The sequence below is a fragment of the Athene noctua genome, chromosome 24 (assembly GCF_965140245.1).
Source record: "Athene noctua chromosome 24, bAthNoc1.hap1.1, whole genome shotgun sequence".
Taxonomy (NCBI): domain Eukaryota; kingdom Metazoa; phylum Chordata; class Aves; order Strigiformes; family Strigidae; genus Athene; species Athene noctua.
Window position 1 is genome coordinate 461,272 of NC_134060.1, and position 17,467 is coordinate 478,738.

Consider the following 17,467-nt stretch of genomic DNA (forward strand, 5'->3'; position numbering starts at 1 on the left):
ATGTCAGCATAGCCCTGGCGAGTGAAAACGGGAAGAAAGCCAGGGCCTTGCTATCTCAGAAACACCATGCCGTGGCACCTTCCCTGGAAAAAGCCGGGTTTCGCGCTGGACGCAGACGTTCGGGGCCGGGGCCGTGCTGGCAGCTGCCGGCGCAGCCCCAGCCTTCTCTAACGGGCCCGTGTCCTGCTCCTGCTCCCCGGGGCTCGGCCGCGGCCGCCGCACCCGTGCAGGAGCTGCTTCGGGCCCAACTCCCCTCTCTCGCCGGCCCAAACCCGGCCCGCGGCCGCGGCCCCGCCGCGCTCCCGCACCCGCGGCGTCTCCTTCGCGCCACCGACCGGCGGGGCCCCGGGAGATTCAGCGGCGAAGCGGCTCACGGTGCTGCGGGACGGAGGGTCCCCCCCCGCTCCCGGCGGGGACTCACCCCCGCCGGGCCCCTCCTCTGCCCTGCCCGGCCGGAGGCGGCTGCGGGCGGGCCCCGGCCCCGCCGTTCGCAGCCCCGGGCCGGTCGAGAGCCGCTGCCGGGGGCGAGTCCCGGTGCCGGGCCGTGCCCCGTTATTTCCGGGGGTGCCCGCGGCTCCCCCCGGCCCGGCCCGGCCCCGCCGCGTCATTCCGCGTCCGGCGCCGACCCGGCGGGCGGCAGCGCCGGGCCCCGCCCGCGGCGGGGGGTTACCGGAGCCCGGGAGCGGCGGGGGGGGGAACGGGCCGCGCGGGGCGGTGCCGGAGCGGGGCGGGGGGGAGCCCGGGGGGACCCGCGGGGCGGGCGCGACGCGTCGCGACATCCGCGCCGAGCGGCCGGGCCGGGGCAGCCGCCGCCGGGCCCGGTGCCGGTGCGGAGCATGGACCAGTCGGTCGCCATCCAGGAGAGTCTGGCGGCCGGCGCGACCTGCCGGATCGTATCCTTTGCTTCGGCCCCGACGGGCCCCCCATCCCCTGCCCTGCCCTCCCCGTCCCTTCCCCATTCCCCCCGCCGGGCTCCCGCCTCCCGCCGCAGTTCCTTGACCCGGGCCGAAGGCGGTGCAGGGTGTCCTGGCCGGCGGGGAGAGCCTGGAGAGCCGGCTGCTGGGCCTGGTGGAGAGCGGCGGGGAGCACGCGTGGGTACCGGCGGGAGCTGGGCACCGGGGGGAGCGTGTGGGCACCGGGGGGAGCTGGGCACCGGGGGGAGCTGGGCACCGGGGGGAGCGTGTGGGCACCGGGGGGAGCTGGGCACCGGGGGGAGCTGGGCACCGGGGGGAGCGTGTGGGCACCGGGGGGAGCTGGGCACCGGGGGGAGCGTGTGGGCACCGGGGCCGGGGGGGAGGAACCTCCGCAGCAAAGGCCAGAGCTCTGCGGGTCTCTGACAGGCCTCGGAAACCGCCTGAAAACTCCTTATGGCAGAGGCTTGGTGCCGGGGGTCCAGGAGGGGTGGCAGCGGTGCGAGGGCGGTGTGTCCCCTCGCCGTCCTGGGTGGTTCCCGAGAAAAGCCCTGGCCCTCGAGGTTTTGGGCTGGCGCGTTTTGCCCGTGACATAAACGCGTCCCGGTGTAAGTGAGGGCCGAGCAGGCGGGTGGGCTCCGGGGGTCGCGTGGGGCTGTGCTGAGCTGGGCTCTGCCCGTCCCCGCGGGGGTCCGAAGCGCTGCCTCCAGCCCCGCTCCCTGCTGCAGGATCCACGTGTACACTCACCGGCGCATGGCCATCGCGGCCGAGGACGTCTGCCTGGAGAGGGTTATCCCCATCACAGAAGGCTTCGCCGTGGAAGAAGGTACTAATCCCCTCCAGAGAAGGGGGTGAAGGGGGCTAGAGTCCGCATTTTGTTGTTCTACTTGCTGAGATTTGGGATCTGTTCAGCCTTCACATTTTTCCTTCAATTTGTAACCCCTGGTGACGCTTGTGTGTCACATGGCAGAGCTGGAAGGGCCCTGCTAGATTTGATTAGCTGCTCTGCCGCCCAGAGCACCCTGTGCCCCCCGAGCACCAGCCGTGGCCTCCGGACAGGTTTCTGCCGTCTCTGTTTGCACCAGGAGTATTTGGGGCTGGAGGAACTCAGCCAGCTCAGAGTATCTGCGCGGTCTGCAAACCTGTCGCTGAGCTTCCTAACTGAGCTTTGTTTTGCTTTTACAGTTGTACTTGACAGTGACCTTCGTGTCATCGGTGAGTGCCGTTAGTGCTGTGCATGGGCATCCCGGGCCTGCACCAGCCGCACTCAGGGAGGCGGGAGCGGGGGCTCCCCTGACCCGGCCTGTGACAGGCTGCTGGGGAGCCCGGCGTGCTGCTGGCCGTGATGCCAACGAGCGTTGTCACCCGGTTCAACCAAAAGAATGATTTTTTCCAAACACTTTAAAATGGTTACTGGGAGATTAATTACTGTCACTGAATGAGCAGGATAAAAATTATTATAGCCGCCGACTCTTATGTTTTTGAACGGCTTTCTTGTGTGCAGGGTGGAGAAGGCGCGGGGGGGTTTGTTGCTGAATTCTGCACACATGCACCCGCCGCTGCCAACTGGGGAGGGTGCTGGGTTCCTGAGGGCTCGCCCGCCCTGACCACGAGATCTCTCTCGTCTTTAGGCTCTGACGTGACTATCCAGATAACTTCCCCGGGCGATCGGCTCACGGTGCGGCTGCCTTTTGGCTCCCACACGCGCACGTTCCTGCAGGAGGTCAGCAGATGCAGGGCAGGTACGAGCCCTGGCGGGTGCTGGGGGTGGCCCGCGGGTTGGGGGGAGAGGGCTGGCCAGTCGCCTTGGCACGTTTCTGCTCCGTGTGGAAGAGCAGCATCGGCCTCTCTGTGGCCGAGACTGGCATGGGACCGTCCTGGTGAGGGTCCCCGTTGCCAGCCATCGCAGCGGGGCCGGCGGCCGTTGGCTGAGCAGACGCAGGTGCTGCGACAAGGAACCTGCTGCTTGCGCCGTCCAGAGGCCAAATGGAAGCTCCTTTGGGCCGGGGCTGTGAAAGACCAGGCAGAGTTCTGAAGGTGGCAGCTCGCTTCGTCCCCGCTTGCCCTGTCCTCCCACCGTTGTTGCCACCTCCCAGCCGGGCCCAGCCTGGCACAATTATCACAGGGGGTGGCTGGTGCTGCCCACCCTGTGCTGCCCTGACCCTGCTCGGCGCTGTGTCCTCCTCCCCTCTTGCCGGGTGGGTGCTTTGCTGCACAGCCCGCGGTCTCCCTCTCTGCAGAGCACACGTGTGAGAAGATTCAAGAGAGCTACAGCAATTCCTGGAGGTCAGTGTGGGATTCAAAATCTGAATGACACCGTTTCTCGTTTGCCCACCTTCACGGAGGCTGTGCTCCCCTTGATTCACGCAGGCACAGTTTGGTGTTGCTGGCGTTCCTTCTTCTGGGTTCTGTGTTGTCTGTAGGGTGTTAAAAAAGAGAAGGGATGAACTCTGGAGCTCTGTCGGCTGCGTGGCAGGGTTTGAGCCAAGGTCGGGATCAGGGAACATCCCCTCAGATGTGGTGTTTTAACTGGTAGCTTAGAACTGACTGGGAGCGACTGGGGCATGTCTTCATGCTTAGGAGGGAAAGCAGGCGGGATGAGACCCAGCCCTGGCTCCTTTGCTGGCGTGGTTTTGTTGTATCTGGAGCACAGCAACGCGCTTTGGCTCCTTGGGAAGTAGGTCTCCTATCAGATCATGCCTTTGTGCTTTGACAGAGTTGCCTTTTCCAGGCTTCATTGTGTTTTTCTTGAGTCAAAGGGAGTCTAGGGATCTTTTTTTTTTTTTCCTTTGGTCTTGTATTAGCAGAAGAAAATGCTCTCTGCCATCTTTGGGGTCTTTTGGAACATGAATTGATCAGAATGAGGTTTTGTCTGCCATTTTCCAGGAACAGCTATAACTCCTTCTGTCCTTAAATGAACACGCACACTTGAGTCAGCAACTTTCACACACAAATCAAAGGACATTTAAATACAGTGTGATGCAGTGGTAGAATGATACTAGTTCATGATATCTTCTGTGAATTAAGGCTGTCCAGTGAATGGGAGCATCTACAAAGGGATTTAAACGTGCTTTAAATGTGCTTCACCTTGTAGTTTATGGTCACGATTGTGGTGAAAACCCCGACCTGAAGTCCAGCCTGTGTGCCTGTGTGTGCAGGCACAGCCTCAGTGGTGGTGTTGCTTCACTTGGGACCCCCAGAAGAACAAGCAGGCTCCCCCCAGGCCGGGGCAGCACAGTCCTGCTGGACTGTTCCTTACACCTCCATTATGTGAGGAGCAGACTGGCTAAGAGCCATGTAACTAAAAATGCCAAGGCTAATTAATTCTCCCTTTTGAACACTAAGCATGGATCCTACTTTATCCAGGAGACATGATACGTTTTCCTGCTGTAGAACAGTCACTGCACGTTTCTAACAAGAACGTCTTTATTACTGCTTAAATCTCTTTTAACTGCAAATCCTGTCGGATTCAGGCCATGCATATTCTGCTCTTCTGTAATCTCTGCGCACAGCTCTTTAGTTCTGTGCCCAGTGCAGTTATCGAACCAGGTCATTATCTTGCTAAAATACTCCGCTGCAGGTTGGTGACATATAGATCCCTCTGGCTAGAGCCATCTGTATCTAGATGTAAATTTATCTAAAGGAAACAGCCCTTTTCCAGGGCTGATCTCTTTCTTGGGAGCATCCTGCCTAAAACTGATTTCCACTAGTGAGCTGGAGTGCACAAGTGTGGCGTGTGACTGGGACCTTTGGATCACGTAGCAGCCGCGCCAGCAGCACGGAGCTCTGGCCGTTCTGGCACCTTCTGCCTGCTGGCAGGTGCCGTCGTCCCGTGTGGGAGCTTCTCCCCTCCCCTTCCAGGTGCAACACTTGTCTGGTGAAGAGAAAGTTCCACTGGTTCTTGTTGCTGTCGAGGTACATTGCGTGGCCTTTACCGGGAGAGCCGGCAGAGGCGCGGGCAGCGCTGCTGACGTGCTCAATGTCCGTGGAGGAAAGGTGCCCGCCCGCCCGTGCCGCTGGCCCTCGCCCGCCCCGTCAGCCCTCCCCGGCTGCCTCTGGCCTCCCCAGTGAGTCCGAGTCACGTGTGCCGGCAGCCACCCGCGATAAAGCCTCTTACGCAGTCTTTATTCTCAGAGGGCTCTTGGGCAGGAGAGGTTTTCCAAGCTGAGAATAGGGCCACTTCTTGTCGGCTTGTTTATGTTCTGAGTGCTTAGGTAAAGTACTTCAAGTTCTGTTTCTGGTTTGCGCTCTCGTCCTGGACAATGTACTGTGACAGCGACAACATTTTAATTTTTCTGGATTGTGCTCGCTGAAGAAGTCCAGCTGAATGACTAGAACCTTAGAATTTTAAGAACAATTTCTATATCGTCGTCAGCTTTATGTGCTAAGTAGCACCATCTTGAGCTTGCTGTTTGTGCATCTTAAACACGGAGACACCCCCCCCCCCAGAATCCTCTTTTTCAACTGTTATTTTTCCACTTGTAGAATGTTGTAACTGAAACAAAATGCTGAAAGACTGGTCAGATTTTGCTAATGTAGTGTGACGTGTTGAGTGTCACACCTGTATTTAGTTGTATTTGCGTGGTGGCAGCCCTGCTACTTTTCCAGGAATGTGCAGTTTGCACCGAGGCACTTGTTTCTGCGGAGGTAGTGGGCTCGTGGTGGCTCCGTTCTGTGCTGCCTCGAGAGGGGAGACACTTGTGCTTTGCTGTGTATTTGCAGATAGGTAGAAACTCTTTCAATGGTTGTGTGGTGGGGTTTTTTTGGATTTTTTTCCCCCATTTACTTCCTTCCTTTGTACTTCCTGTCTTGCTTCAGAAAGGAAAAACCTGTTATTAACGTTCATTTTCTGGATTCCCAGGATAAAGCCCTGGACTTTGTGCTGCTAAATCCTGGTTTGGCTTAGCTGTAAGGGAGAACCAACAGCAACGTGCTCCAGCAGCGGGCAGGCAGCACCCCGCGGTTCTGCTGCTCCCCGTGGCTGCACGGTGGGCTGCTGTCCGTCCCGCTCGGCATCGTCACACAGCAGTCCTGTCAAAATAAGCCAAATCCATCAGATAACGGAAGGAGAGACTGTTGGGTGCTCTGTTTCTCCACACAAATCTAAATTATATTTTGCTCACAGATTCTTGCCAGCCTTTGCATAAGTGTGTTGATAAATTGCAGTACTCTTTGCGTTTAGTGTGAAACTCTCTGCTTTTTTCCAGAAGCGGTTGGCTCTGAAGGCGTCAGACAGAATGGAAAAAAGCTCCCAGGCAGTCAGCACCGGGGCCACGACAGCACCGATAAAAGTGCTCCCAGGTGTGGTATCTGTGTCGCTTCTCCCGCAGGTTTGGTGAAGCAGTGGAAGGGGGATGTGTGTATCAACTAGTGAGGAGTCAAAGTGGCGGCAGCGTTTCCTTGCCGGTTTAGCTGTGCCGCCCTCCACGGAGGATCTCTGTACAGGGACAGTGAATACATAGAGCTCCCAGTTCTGGGGGCTCCTGGGTGACTGTGTGTGGATGGAGTGAACTGTGGTGGGCAAATTGTCGATGCTTCGATGTCTGGAGGAAGAAGAAGGGAGTGCAGAGAGCTTTCTAGTCTGGGCTTCCTGATCTTCGGCTGGAAGCCGAGCGGGGAGGTTGGTCTCTGGCGCCTGTGCCCAAACCAGGGCTCCGGAGCCTGCGGCCGCATTATCTGGTTCCATCTGCTGGCGACGGTGCCGGCTGCAGTTCCCAGGGGCGGAGGGATCTGCAGCAGAGGTTGGCAACTTTCTGAGAAGAGAATCTGCAGATTCTAGTCAGGAGAGGAGAAAGTTCAGCGTAAGCACGCTGTCAGAACTTCAGTGGGAGTTTCAGCACAGTCTCTGGGAGATAGTCCTGCTAGTCCCCTATTTGGGCATATTTCTGCTGTTCAGTGGGGCGGACCCGCTAGCGTTGTTTATTTTGAATTCAGAGAGCTTTGGCTAAGGGCCACCCTGTCTCAGAGATACACTCTTAAAATGTTGCAGTTTAATTTTCCAGTTCCCAGGACTTTGTGGACCCTGCTGCACGTCCTTCAAAGCCTGTCTGCGTGCTGTCCTTGGCACTGCTGTGCAGGTTGTTGACCTTAGATTTATACCGTCCGCTTGCTTGTGGGAACTCCCAAGCTGTGGCATTATTACTGTTGCCAAAGGAGTCTGCAGAGCCGTGAGATGATACTAAATAAAACCATCTCTACCTCCACCCACTCCGTGCTGCCTCCTCTCTAGGCAGAGCTGGGAGTTTTCCACCAGAGAGCTTTTTAAACAAACACGGTTTTTCATTCTTCTGCTGAGGTCAGAAGGGCTGAGTGGAGGCAGCGGGAGGTGAGATTTTGCATCTCCTTGCTCCAGTAAGCAGGAGGGGTGGACAGGTTTTGTATCGACATCCAGGTGTGCGTAAGGCCTGCTCGGAATCGACAGGCTGCACCAGGTTAGTGACAGACGTTTGCTATTTCAGTTAGTTAAACTGTTTTTATCTAGAGATCTGAACCGTTCTAAGGAATGCTCATTTCAGTCCTGTTTGCTTACCCCAAACACTGATTATTTAGTGAAACAGACTGATAAGCACCAATCCAGTCCTCGGTGGCACAAATAAGCTGTGTCGGGGGTGTGTATAGCCTGAGCTCCATCCTGCAGTTTTGCTTTCGTTTGCAGGCAAACCAAACTCAAACCTGAAGTGACAACTGAAATGGTGCGGTCCTCCAGCGTCATGGTTTCAAACAAGGCTTCAATCTTATCAGAACCAAAGTTTGGACTAAGAGATACTATTGTTAAATCTCAGCTTGTACAAATGGAGGATTCCTACACACACATTCAGAGCTTCAGGTAATGATCATTCCTGAGAAGAACTTATTTTTGCGAGGAGTAAGTTAGCATAAGCTGTCAAAATAACCCATGTTCGTTATTTCATCTAGCGTCCCTGCAGAAAAGCATGATCCATACTTTCCAGAACAGCTTGCTTTCCTCATTTAGGCATCAGCAGAGAAGAATTTCATTCACGTCTCTGTCAAGGCTTGCCTTGTGGTTCTTGTTGAGAAAATGGCCTTTCTGAAATGACGTTTTCCTGTGCTTATTTCAGACTGTGTCTGGAAGTGCATCGATTCTGTGCACCTCTGCCTTCTCCCTCACTGCCTCTGCTCACTACTTCACCATGTAGTTGTTCCAATAAGCTCATAAAAGCTTGACTGAAATACATGATTAGGACCAAAACTTTACCGTGGTTGACATGCTTTTATGCATGTCATTCTATGAATTTATCATTTCAAACTTCTACTGCACAGCTCAGGCCTTCTTTTTTTAATACTATACGTAAAAATGTGTATCCTTCTGTAAAACACGTCTGTGGAGGCGCTGCTGTAATTAGATAATTTTAGGGGTTTAAACTTTGTCACATTTTCCTGATTCCCCCCCGGAACACGTTACTCCTAAAGAGATACGTGTAGCGTTAAGTACAGGTTCAGCAATAGCAGTATTCCCACCAGCTCCACAGTTTGCAGCTCTGGGATTTAGCTCGTTCCTTCGCAGATTTTTCGTTGGGACGTACAATGTGAACGGTCAGTCGCCCAGGGAAAGCCTCCAGCCCTGGCTCAGATGTGACGCTGAGCCTCCGGACATTTACTGTGTGGGGTGAGTGTCCCTTTCTGTTCTCTGTCCTCCCAAACCTCCACCGTGGGTGGGGTGGTTGTGACTCCGTAGCCCGGGGGTGCTTGGGCAGGACCCCCCAGCTGAGGAGTGTTTGCTTTGCCTCACCCCATTGCGCAGCCTTGGACTCTGTGTTTGCATAGCCTGGGAGGGCTCTTCTGGTATGGTTGGACTCTGGCACTGCAGTGTTACAAAACCTTTAATGCCATTCACTTTCATACTAACAGTAATTTAGCTTTAGCATAGCTCTAAAATCAGCATAACTGAATTTGAGCTTCCAGTTGTAAATTTAGTGAGCATGAATTGATCTGGTTCTTTCCCAGAGGAAAGGGCTGGAGAGTTATAAACAAAAGTGCATGAATCCATGGGTTCCTTCCTCTAACGCAGTTTCCAGGAGCTTGATCTGAGTAAAGAAGCCTTCTTTTTCAACGACACGCCGAAGGAAGAGGAATGGTTTAAAGCTGTAACTGATAGTCTGCACCCAGATGCCAAATATGCAAAGGTACAGGTGGCTCTTGGGGAGGTTTGTGTGTGGAGTCGTTTTCCACCTGGGCCTCTCTGCCCTTTGTTTCCTCTTGCTCTCAGTTGTGTGTCTCCCAGGGGCTCACTGCAGGGTTTGGCCCAGCCCGAAGTGCTCTGCAGCAGGCAGCGTTGCCGTGCAGGTGCCGAGGCAGGGGCAGGACCGCAGACCAGAGCTGGGCATCCACACACAAAGGAAGCTCCCGCTGCCTTGGGGGAAGAGAACAGGAGTGTCTGAGCTTCCTCCGTGTCTGTCTGCACGGCGTGTGGTGGAGGGAGTGGTGAAGGTGTCTTGGCAGGAATGCTGCCTGTGTTTTGGCTCCTGCTCCTTAGGTCTGCTTTGTCTCCTGTCGCTGCAGTTGAAGGGAAGCTCCTTCTGTGGGCTGGGCCTGTGCTGTAGGTTTTGCTTTGGGATTCAGCGCCCTTCTCTGGGTGCTGGTCCCTGGCTCCTCCCTGTGCTGTGCTGCTGGGGTGCCTGTGTGCTCTGAGCCCCGCTGGGCCGGCGGATGAGCCTGGAACCCAGGACTGTCTTCATCTGTGTTTTGGTGACCCGTGTTCTGGACTGGGGGGCGATGTGCCTTCTCTCACCAGACCTCTCCCATTCTAGTATTTAATGGAACAGGATCTCTTTTCCAGGTGAAACTTGTGCGGCTCGTGGGAATCATGCTTCTGTTGTATGTGAGAGCAGAGCTTGCTTTGAACATCTCCGAGGTGGAAATTGAGACTGTGGGAACTGGAATCATGGGCAGGATGGTAAGAACGGCAACTGTGCGTGAGAAGGGTGAGCTCAGAGGAGCCCTGGAGAGCCCCTCGCCGCAGGCCTAGTGGTTATTCCTCCAGCTGAGGGCTGCAGGTGGGGGCACACGGTCCTGCCCCTGTGCCAGCGCAGGGCCGTGCTCGAGGGAGCTGCCGTGTGCTCGCAAAGCCTCGAGGGAGGAGCTGCTCTCAAGGGGTTTTTTTCTGATAGCATGTGCTGGGCCACATGGTGCCTTGCTCTCGTGTGATTTTTGATGATGGCTGTTATTTTGCCCAAATAACACAAGGAAACGTGAGTAGAGGAAACATGCCTATTCACATCAGTTTTCCTGAGGGGGACTTCCTGGCCTCCTGCCATTCCACGCTGCTGGAATGAAGTCTGTGCCCTTTGAATGTAGTTGCTGTGAACACTGCAGCTATAACTTGTCAAAGGTATTTCTGACCAGCTAAGCCATGTGCTTTTTCCTCCATTTAAAATTTTTTCATGGTTTGTGTTGAAAGATCCAGTTTGTTGCTAAATAGGTTTTGGGACTTGCTGAAGTAACTGACCAGCAGTGTTACTGATTTTAATATCCTTTTGTATTAGCTAATTCCTGAACTGCAGAGTTCCATGTGCTTGCTGTGTTCTGTTGCTGTGTGCAACCTTCACATGAGTTACTGACTTGATTTCACGAAGTGATTCTCACTAATTGGTGCTTTCAGCCTTTTCCTTCCTCTGGAATTAAGTGGTCTGCCTCAGCGTCTTCTGGCTTGTCCACTGCTAGTAACTCATGGACTGTGGATTCATCTCTTGTGTAGAAGCTTCTGACCAACATCTTTGTCTTTATCTTTTAGGGTAACAAAGGAGGTGTGGCCATAAGGTTTAAATTCCATAACACGAGCGTCTGCGTTGTGAATTCTCACCTTGCAGCTCACATGGAGGAATATGAGCGGAGGAACCAGGACTTCAAAGACATCTGCTCTCGGATGCAGTTCTGCCAGCCGGATCCAAATTTGCCCCCTCTCACTATCAGCAAACATGAGTACGCTTCCCGCCTGCCCGCGCCATTGCTGCGCGGGCGAGGACGCGCCCTGCGGGTCCCGGGGGGTTCTCTCGGCAGGGACGTGGGAAGGGTGCCCCGTGATCTGACCGTCGGCTTGGTGCGGCCAGACACGCCTCACCCCAACCTTGGTTTTACGAGTGGTCACCTGCCCAGTTCTGTCACTCGCCTTCTTGTGCTCTTCCAGGCCTTGTTTTATTTTCAAGCATGAAGTGGGACTGGGGCAGTAACATGCACCGATTCCCCCAGTCCGGGGTGGGCTTTAGCCCGTGTGGGATATTAAAAGCTCTAGTTACTAAGAGCTAGTGACAGACACGCAGAACAGGAATTGAAACCAGCAAAGGTAGAAAACGCAGCTTCTCTTTCAAGTTTTTGCTCCTGTTCTCTCTGATGGGGAGCAGGCCCCGCGTCCAGCTGTCGAGGTGAGGAGAGCCCGTGCTGGCGCTGGCTGGCGTAGGGCACTGCTGCGCCTCCAGCTCGCCACCCGCTCGCCCGTGGGACACCTTCAGGCCTCTGCAGACCTCCGGTGTACGTTCTCTTTCAGTGTGATCTTATGGCTGGGTGACCTCAACTATCGGCTGGAGGAACTGGACGTGGCGAAAGTGAAGCAGCTTGTCGATGAGAAAGCGTTCGTAGAGCTCTGCCAGTATGACCAGGTGCTGACGTCTGCCTGCCCGCGGGGTGCTGAGCCTGCCACTGAGAAACTGCACTCACGCTCAGTGCTGAACATCCCCCCGCTAGCTCATACGGGAACTGTGCTTGAGCTTATTTAATATTTAATGTTTTGTCTTTTTTTCTTTCATAGCTGAAGAGGCAAATGAATGCAAATGCAGCCTTCGAAGGCTTTACAGAGGGAGAGATTTCTTTCCAGCCAACGTACAAATATGATGCTGGCTGTGATGACTGGGACACAAGGTACGGTGATCGCCTCGTACGTGATGCTGCCAATGGCTCATGTTATTGCTGAAGGAAGTAAAAACAAAGCTAAAAAACCCTACAGATCTAATGTCTATAAATAGGAACAGCTCTGACATTATTGCTGTTCCTCTCCCTTGGCTCCAAATCCATCTCCAGTTTGCATCTATTTATGTTGCTTTTCTTCCACTGCTGTTTGTCAGATATTCCTAATCTTTTTTCCAGGAATAATCCGTTGGGTTTCCTCTTAGTTAGAGGTGTACAACATTAAGAAATCATTTTAGTTAGTTTAATTCTTTTTGTTTGGTTGGGGTTTTTTTCCCAAGCGAAATTTTTAGGATCTTTTATTTGCTGACACCTGCTGTGCCTGCTCGGGTCAGAGCCACTGGGGGTGGAAACGCAGCATCTGTCCAGGGTTCTCCAGAACCACCATCCCTCTAACACCCGCACAGAGCGGCCGGCCTGGTCTTAGTAAAGTGGGAATGTGGGCTCCAAGTGCGGGAATTAAATCTGTGCAGCAGTCGGTGGAAAAAAAAAAGCGAACATTGAGTGTAGTGCCTGAGTGCTTAGTTTTCATGGTTCTTGAGTATTGCTTTGTATGTTAATTATATCAAAAGAACAAAACAAATAATTGCATCTTTGAGGAAGTAGAAAGTAAAGTGTGATCTAGAGATACCTGATAGCAGTAGAGTTTATAACTCCTCAAAGAAACTGGAAAATACAGCTTTGACAGAGAACTAGCTCCAGGGCGTGTCAGGGGAGAGCAGTATACTGCCTCGTGCCGTTACTCCCCCTGACCCGTGCCTGGGAACTGTGATTTTTACCTGTTCCAGTGAGAAGTGTCGTGTTCCAGCGTGGTGCGATCGGATACTCTGGAAAGGGCACAACGTTGCTCAGCTGAGCTACCGCAGCCACATGGCTCTGAAGATCAGTGACCATAAGCCAGTCAGCTCCGTGTTTGATGTTGGGGTGAGTGCGGCAGGAGGAGCTGCTGGCCTCTCTCCGTGTGGGGAGAGGGGGAGGAGGAGGGACCTTCTGCCGATTTCCCTCTCCTCCTGCTTTTATGGCATCCCCAGAGGACAGTGGCTTAAAAGTTGGGCTAGATAAGACTGAGATAGGATTGTTGCTCATAGTAAGCCCGGGCTGTGTTGATAATGCTTCAGTTAAACAGAATAATGCATGAATACCTGTAGATGTTTCTTCAGAGGTGTTCTTTTGCCTTTTTTCTTATTTTCCTAATTTCACAGAGACTTGCAGTGCAGGAATGCTACATCATTGACAACACAGTAGTGTGTTGTCAGGCATTTTTAGGAAAAAGAAGCTGATCGAGTCCTGACTGGGTGACTCTTGCTCGTTATGGCAAGGTCCTTTGCTGTTGGGTGCTGAGGAGATGGCTCTGTTTGCCACATGCCGTACACACTCGTGTGCTGCTCAAATCCAATCAAAAATGCCTGTTCCCAGCCGCGTTACGGCTTGCCTGCGGAGGCACAGTACTTGCCGCTTGGTGCAGCGTGTGTCCTTTCCAGGTGAAGGTTGTGAACGAGGAGCTCTATCGAAAAGCCTTTGAGGAAATAGTCCGCTCCCTGGATAAGCTGGAGAACGCCAACATTCCCTCGGTGACCCTCTCCCAGAGAGAGGTAGGGTGTGTTCGTGTGCTGGAGAAACCGAGCAACCCCAGACCCCCAAAGCGTGAAGTACCTCAGGTGGATTCCAAACCCCGGGGTCTGGTTCCCAAGTAGAATGTTTTGACTCCAGCTGTTCTCTGTTTACAAGCCCTAGAAATACTTGTTGCTGTTTAGATGCAGGTAAATTCCATTCACAGTACCAAGCTGAAAGACAGGGCGCGTTACTCCCTGGGGTGGGGAGAGAGAGTAAAAGGGTAGTTTGTGGCCCTTGCTCTGACTTGTTTGAAACATAAAATGTAAAATCTGAAGGATTTGGAGAAGGTCACAAAACCAGCATTTGCTTTGTGTGTTGGGGACTAAAAAAGATAAGCAAATGAGACATTTGAGGCTACGGCTATCTTGTTCTCAGGTTTCTTTGAGGTTATTTGAGGGGAGCATTAAAGGGCCTGCTGATGCAAATGACTTTACCCTACAGAGTAAGCAAACGTAGTCCTTTGTAATCGGGAAGGGATGGGGTGCGGGAGCACGAGGGTTAATCCGGGTATCTTGCTGCTTAATGATTAAACCCCGGGACAGGAATTGCTGCTGGTGCTTGGCAAGGTGGAACTGGCTGATGATGTTGACTGACATTTGTTCCTAGTTCCATTTTGAGGATGTTAAGTACATGCAGCTGCAGGCAGAGAAGTTTACAATCCGCAATGGACCGGTGCCCTGCCAGTTCGAGTTTATCAGCAAACCAGATGAGGAAACCTACTGCAAGGAGTGGCTGATCGCTAACCCCAGTAAGGGCTTTCTGCTCCCAGGTGAGCTCCTCACTGTTCATCCCCTGTTAGTGAGCGAAAATTGTCACCTTCTGACTTAGCTCTCTCTGCTGTTTTGAGGCCTGTTTGCAGGCTTACTGGTTTACTACCTTTTTATAACTGGGTACGGGGGGTTTTGTCATCTTTTGGCAGATGCTGAAATCACAATTGAGTTGGAGGTGTTTGTTAATAAATCAACAGCTACACACTTAAACTCTGGAGAGGAAAAACTTGAAGACATCTTGGTCTTGCATCTGAACAGGGGGAAGGATTATTTTCTGTCTGTAACAGGCAACTACTTGCCAAGTTGCTTTGGGTCTCCCATTCATACGCTGTGTTACATGAGGGAACCGATCCAGGACATGTCAGCAGAATCCATTCGGAAACTTGTGAGTTAAAGGCAAGATTCCCTTCCGAACCCACGAGAACCATTGAAACTAGATGTTCAGTCCTGTTTATTGCTAGAGAGCCTTCCCCCACTTCCCCGATCCACAGTTGAGTGCGGATAGAGCTCGTGCTCTCCTGGGCACCGCCCCCCCTCCTCTTCACATGGATGAACCAACCCGTTCCGTGCAGAGAGCGCTGCAAGTAAGACCCCACGTGTGCTCTGCCCGCACATTTAAAAGAGGTGTGCAGCTTCCACGTGTAGAGCTTTTCCCCAGAGCCTTTGCCTTTCTCCGCACTGTGTACGTGAGGCCTGATGGAATGTTTCCCTAGAGCTGAGCGTAGGTGCAGCCTGTTTGTCAGAGCAGCTTGTTTCTTCTGTCTGGACTTTTGATATAAATGTGCCCGTTGTACTAGTCTGGTGTGAAGACTGGTGAGTGAAGCCGCAGAGTTTCTTAACAAGTCTTAACCCTCAGGTATAAGTTCTGTGAAGCATTTTTGCGGAGATGAACGAGAACTTGGCTAGCTACCTCTTCTCTTCTCCCCCCTCCCTACACCTCCCTCTCTCAGACCCTGATGCCACTAGAAATGAGTGATGACGATGTTGGAGCTGAAAAGCCCATGGACATTCCGAAAGAGCTGTGGATGATGGTGGATCACCTGTACCGCAACGCTTCCCAGCAGGTTGGCAGAGTTTCTACTGGGAACACAAAATTATTGGTCTGTGTTAGGTTTAGTTTTGAAGAAAATACTGGTAATGGCAGTCATGGCTACCTGTGGATGATTGGCCAACGGTAAAGAGAGATAAAGGACAGCTGCGATGAGTGACCCTGGTGCCGCGGGTGCACTGTTCCGTGACGGTGACCTTGTCCGTGCGCACGTGCCAGCGAGAGCTGCTCAGGGTGGGATTTCTGCTGATAAATACCCATTTGGAGAGATTTTTACAGCCAGATGATGACGACATTGCTCTATTTAACCCAAATAACTTTTATCTTCCTTGAGACTAACGAACGGTCTGCTTTGCAGGAGGACCTGTTTCAGCAGCCAGGCCTCAGATCCGAATTTGAGCAAATCCGAGATTGTTTGGACAAAGGAATGCACGATACCCTCCGTATCCTTCTAGACTGGTGTCTGGTAAGGCTCGCTGTGCCTTAGGGATCAAAGCTGGAAAAGATTTTACCAGTCTTTTATGCTCCGCCATGGTTTTTAAGTGACTGTCTGTCATCTCGGGGTAACTGAGATCTGCAGAGATCTCACTACTCCTTGTAATCAGCATGAATCCTCCGCTGAGTCCTCACAATGTTGATGAGTTACCCAAGTGTCCAACAGCCAGCTTGCTGTGCAGGGTCAAGTGATCCAACTCAGAGCTGTGAACAATAGGAAGAGCTCACGGAGACCTGAGCAAAGATTAATGTTTCAGCAGAAAAACGCCCAAAATAGATCAGGCTGTGCTTGCCCTTAACCTTTGGACCAGTTGGCAGCAACCACTCGGTCGCAGAAGCGCTGCTGCTCTTCCTGGAGAGCCTGCCCGAGCCCGTCGTCTGCTACAGGGTCTACAGCAGCTGTTTGGAGAGTGCCAGCAACTACCCGCTGAGCAGCCAGGTACTGCCGGCTTCGCTGAGACTGCCCCTCAGATTCCGGAGGGAGGGGAGGCCAGATGGGTTATGCAGGGACAGGGTTCTGCTCTCAGAAACTTAATCATCAAAAGGACCTAGAACTGGTGCTTCTTGGTTATTAAGAGCTGTTAGTATGTGCAGACACGGTGATGTTGGTAGTAGACAAAGCTGCTAAGACATTGCCACGTCTTCAATATAAATGTTGTGGTGTTTTTTTGTTTTTTGTTTTTTTTTTCTCAGATTATCTCTAACCTGCCAGCGTGCCATAAAAATGTGTTTGAATATCTAATGGCATTTCTGCGAGAACTACTGAAAAATTCAGGGAAAAACCATTTGGATGTGAATATTCTCGGTAAGGCGAGCAAAATAACCATTCTGGTCAGAGGGGCTTTGCAGTTTGTGTAACAAAACACATTGCTCCGAAGTGAGTGCAGTCACAGCTCTGCTGGTCTGGAGCCGCTGGTAATGAGCAAACGGTCCCGAGACAATGTCATTGCAGTAGCCAGAAAAAAGTCCTCAAGCAGCTCAGAGATCTTAACCCCCAGACACTCTGGTGGACGGATTGGGGTTGGTGGAATCGCCCTTGATAACCCGCTGCTAACGGGCTCTTATTGTGTGTCTGTGGCTCTTTTTACATTTAAATGCAGCTAGTACCTTTGGTGGCTTGTTACTTCGACCTCCTCCTGGACATCCTACACCTGATATAGCTGAAAAGAGGAAAGCTCAGCAATTTATCCACCAGTTCCTCTTGAGAGAAGACAACTTGCAATGAATTTCAGATGCAGCTAATCTTATTTTTAGATATCAAATTACTGTAAAAATATTTTTTTGTATAGTGGCTTTTAAAAAATATCACAGTATTTTATACAATCTATTGCTTCTGAAGGCACAGCAGACAGTTTGAATCAGGTGTCACTGTTTTAAGCTGTAAAGTATATCAGATTTCTAAATAAGCTGTATGTAGACAAGCAAAAATATAAAAGCTGGTATTTACACTGTATTTTATTTAACTTGTATTTAAACTCAGAATTTTTAAGTCCTTGTTATTTAAATAAAAAGATCTCAGTGCATTTTTCCAGCCTATCTATCTGCCACTTTCAGTGTTGGCTGGTTTAGGCCAAGTCACATTGTGAGGGGCCTGGAGCAGCCCCCTGCCCGGTTCACGGGGTGTTACAGGAATCGGTCTGGGCTCTTCCACTCCCCACCCCTGTAGCTCTTTTTGAGGCAGCGTAGCAACAGGGACTGGTGATCCAATGGAG

At 52.6% G+C, this 17,467-nt stretch overlaps 1 protein-coding gene across 3 annotated transcripts; it reads left to right on the forward strand.

Moving 5' to 3' along the window:
* The first annotated feature begins 734 nt into the window (after positions 1-734).
* INPP5B (inositol polyphosphate-5-phosphatase B) lies at positions 735-17,278 on the forward strand. Of its 3 annotated transcripts, none has more exons than XM_074926083.1 (22): positions 735-893; positions 1,012-1,091; positions 1,640-1,737; positions 2,097-2,126; positions 2,543-2,653; positions 6,119-6,212; positions 7,549-7,737; positions 8,437-8,538; positions 8,941-9,055; positions 9,709-9,825; positions 10,663-10,850; positions 11,413-11,524; positions 11,674-11,783; positions 12,617-12,752; positions 13,310-13,420; positions 14,049-14,211; positions 14,362-14,597; positions 15,163-15,276; positions 15,619-15,703; positions 16,067-16,194; positions 16,449-16,560; positions 16,856-17,278. In XM_074926083.1, exons 1-22 carry the CDS (start codon positions 837-839, stop codon positions 16,978-16,980), a joined length of 2,613 nt encoding a protein of 870 aa, XP_074782184.1. In that variant the 5' UTR covers positions 735-836; the 3' UTR covers positions 16,981-17,278. The 3 variants fall into 3 exon arrangements, with proteins under 3 accessions (XP_074782184.1, XP_074782183.1, XP_074782186.1); XM_074926082.1 differs by having other exon boundaries at positions 7,567-7,737; XM_074926085.1 differs by having other exon boundaries at positions 6,122-6,212; positions 7,567-7,737.
* The last annotated feature ends 189 nt before the right edge of the window (positions 17,279-17,467 follow it).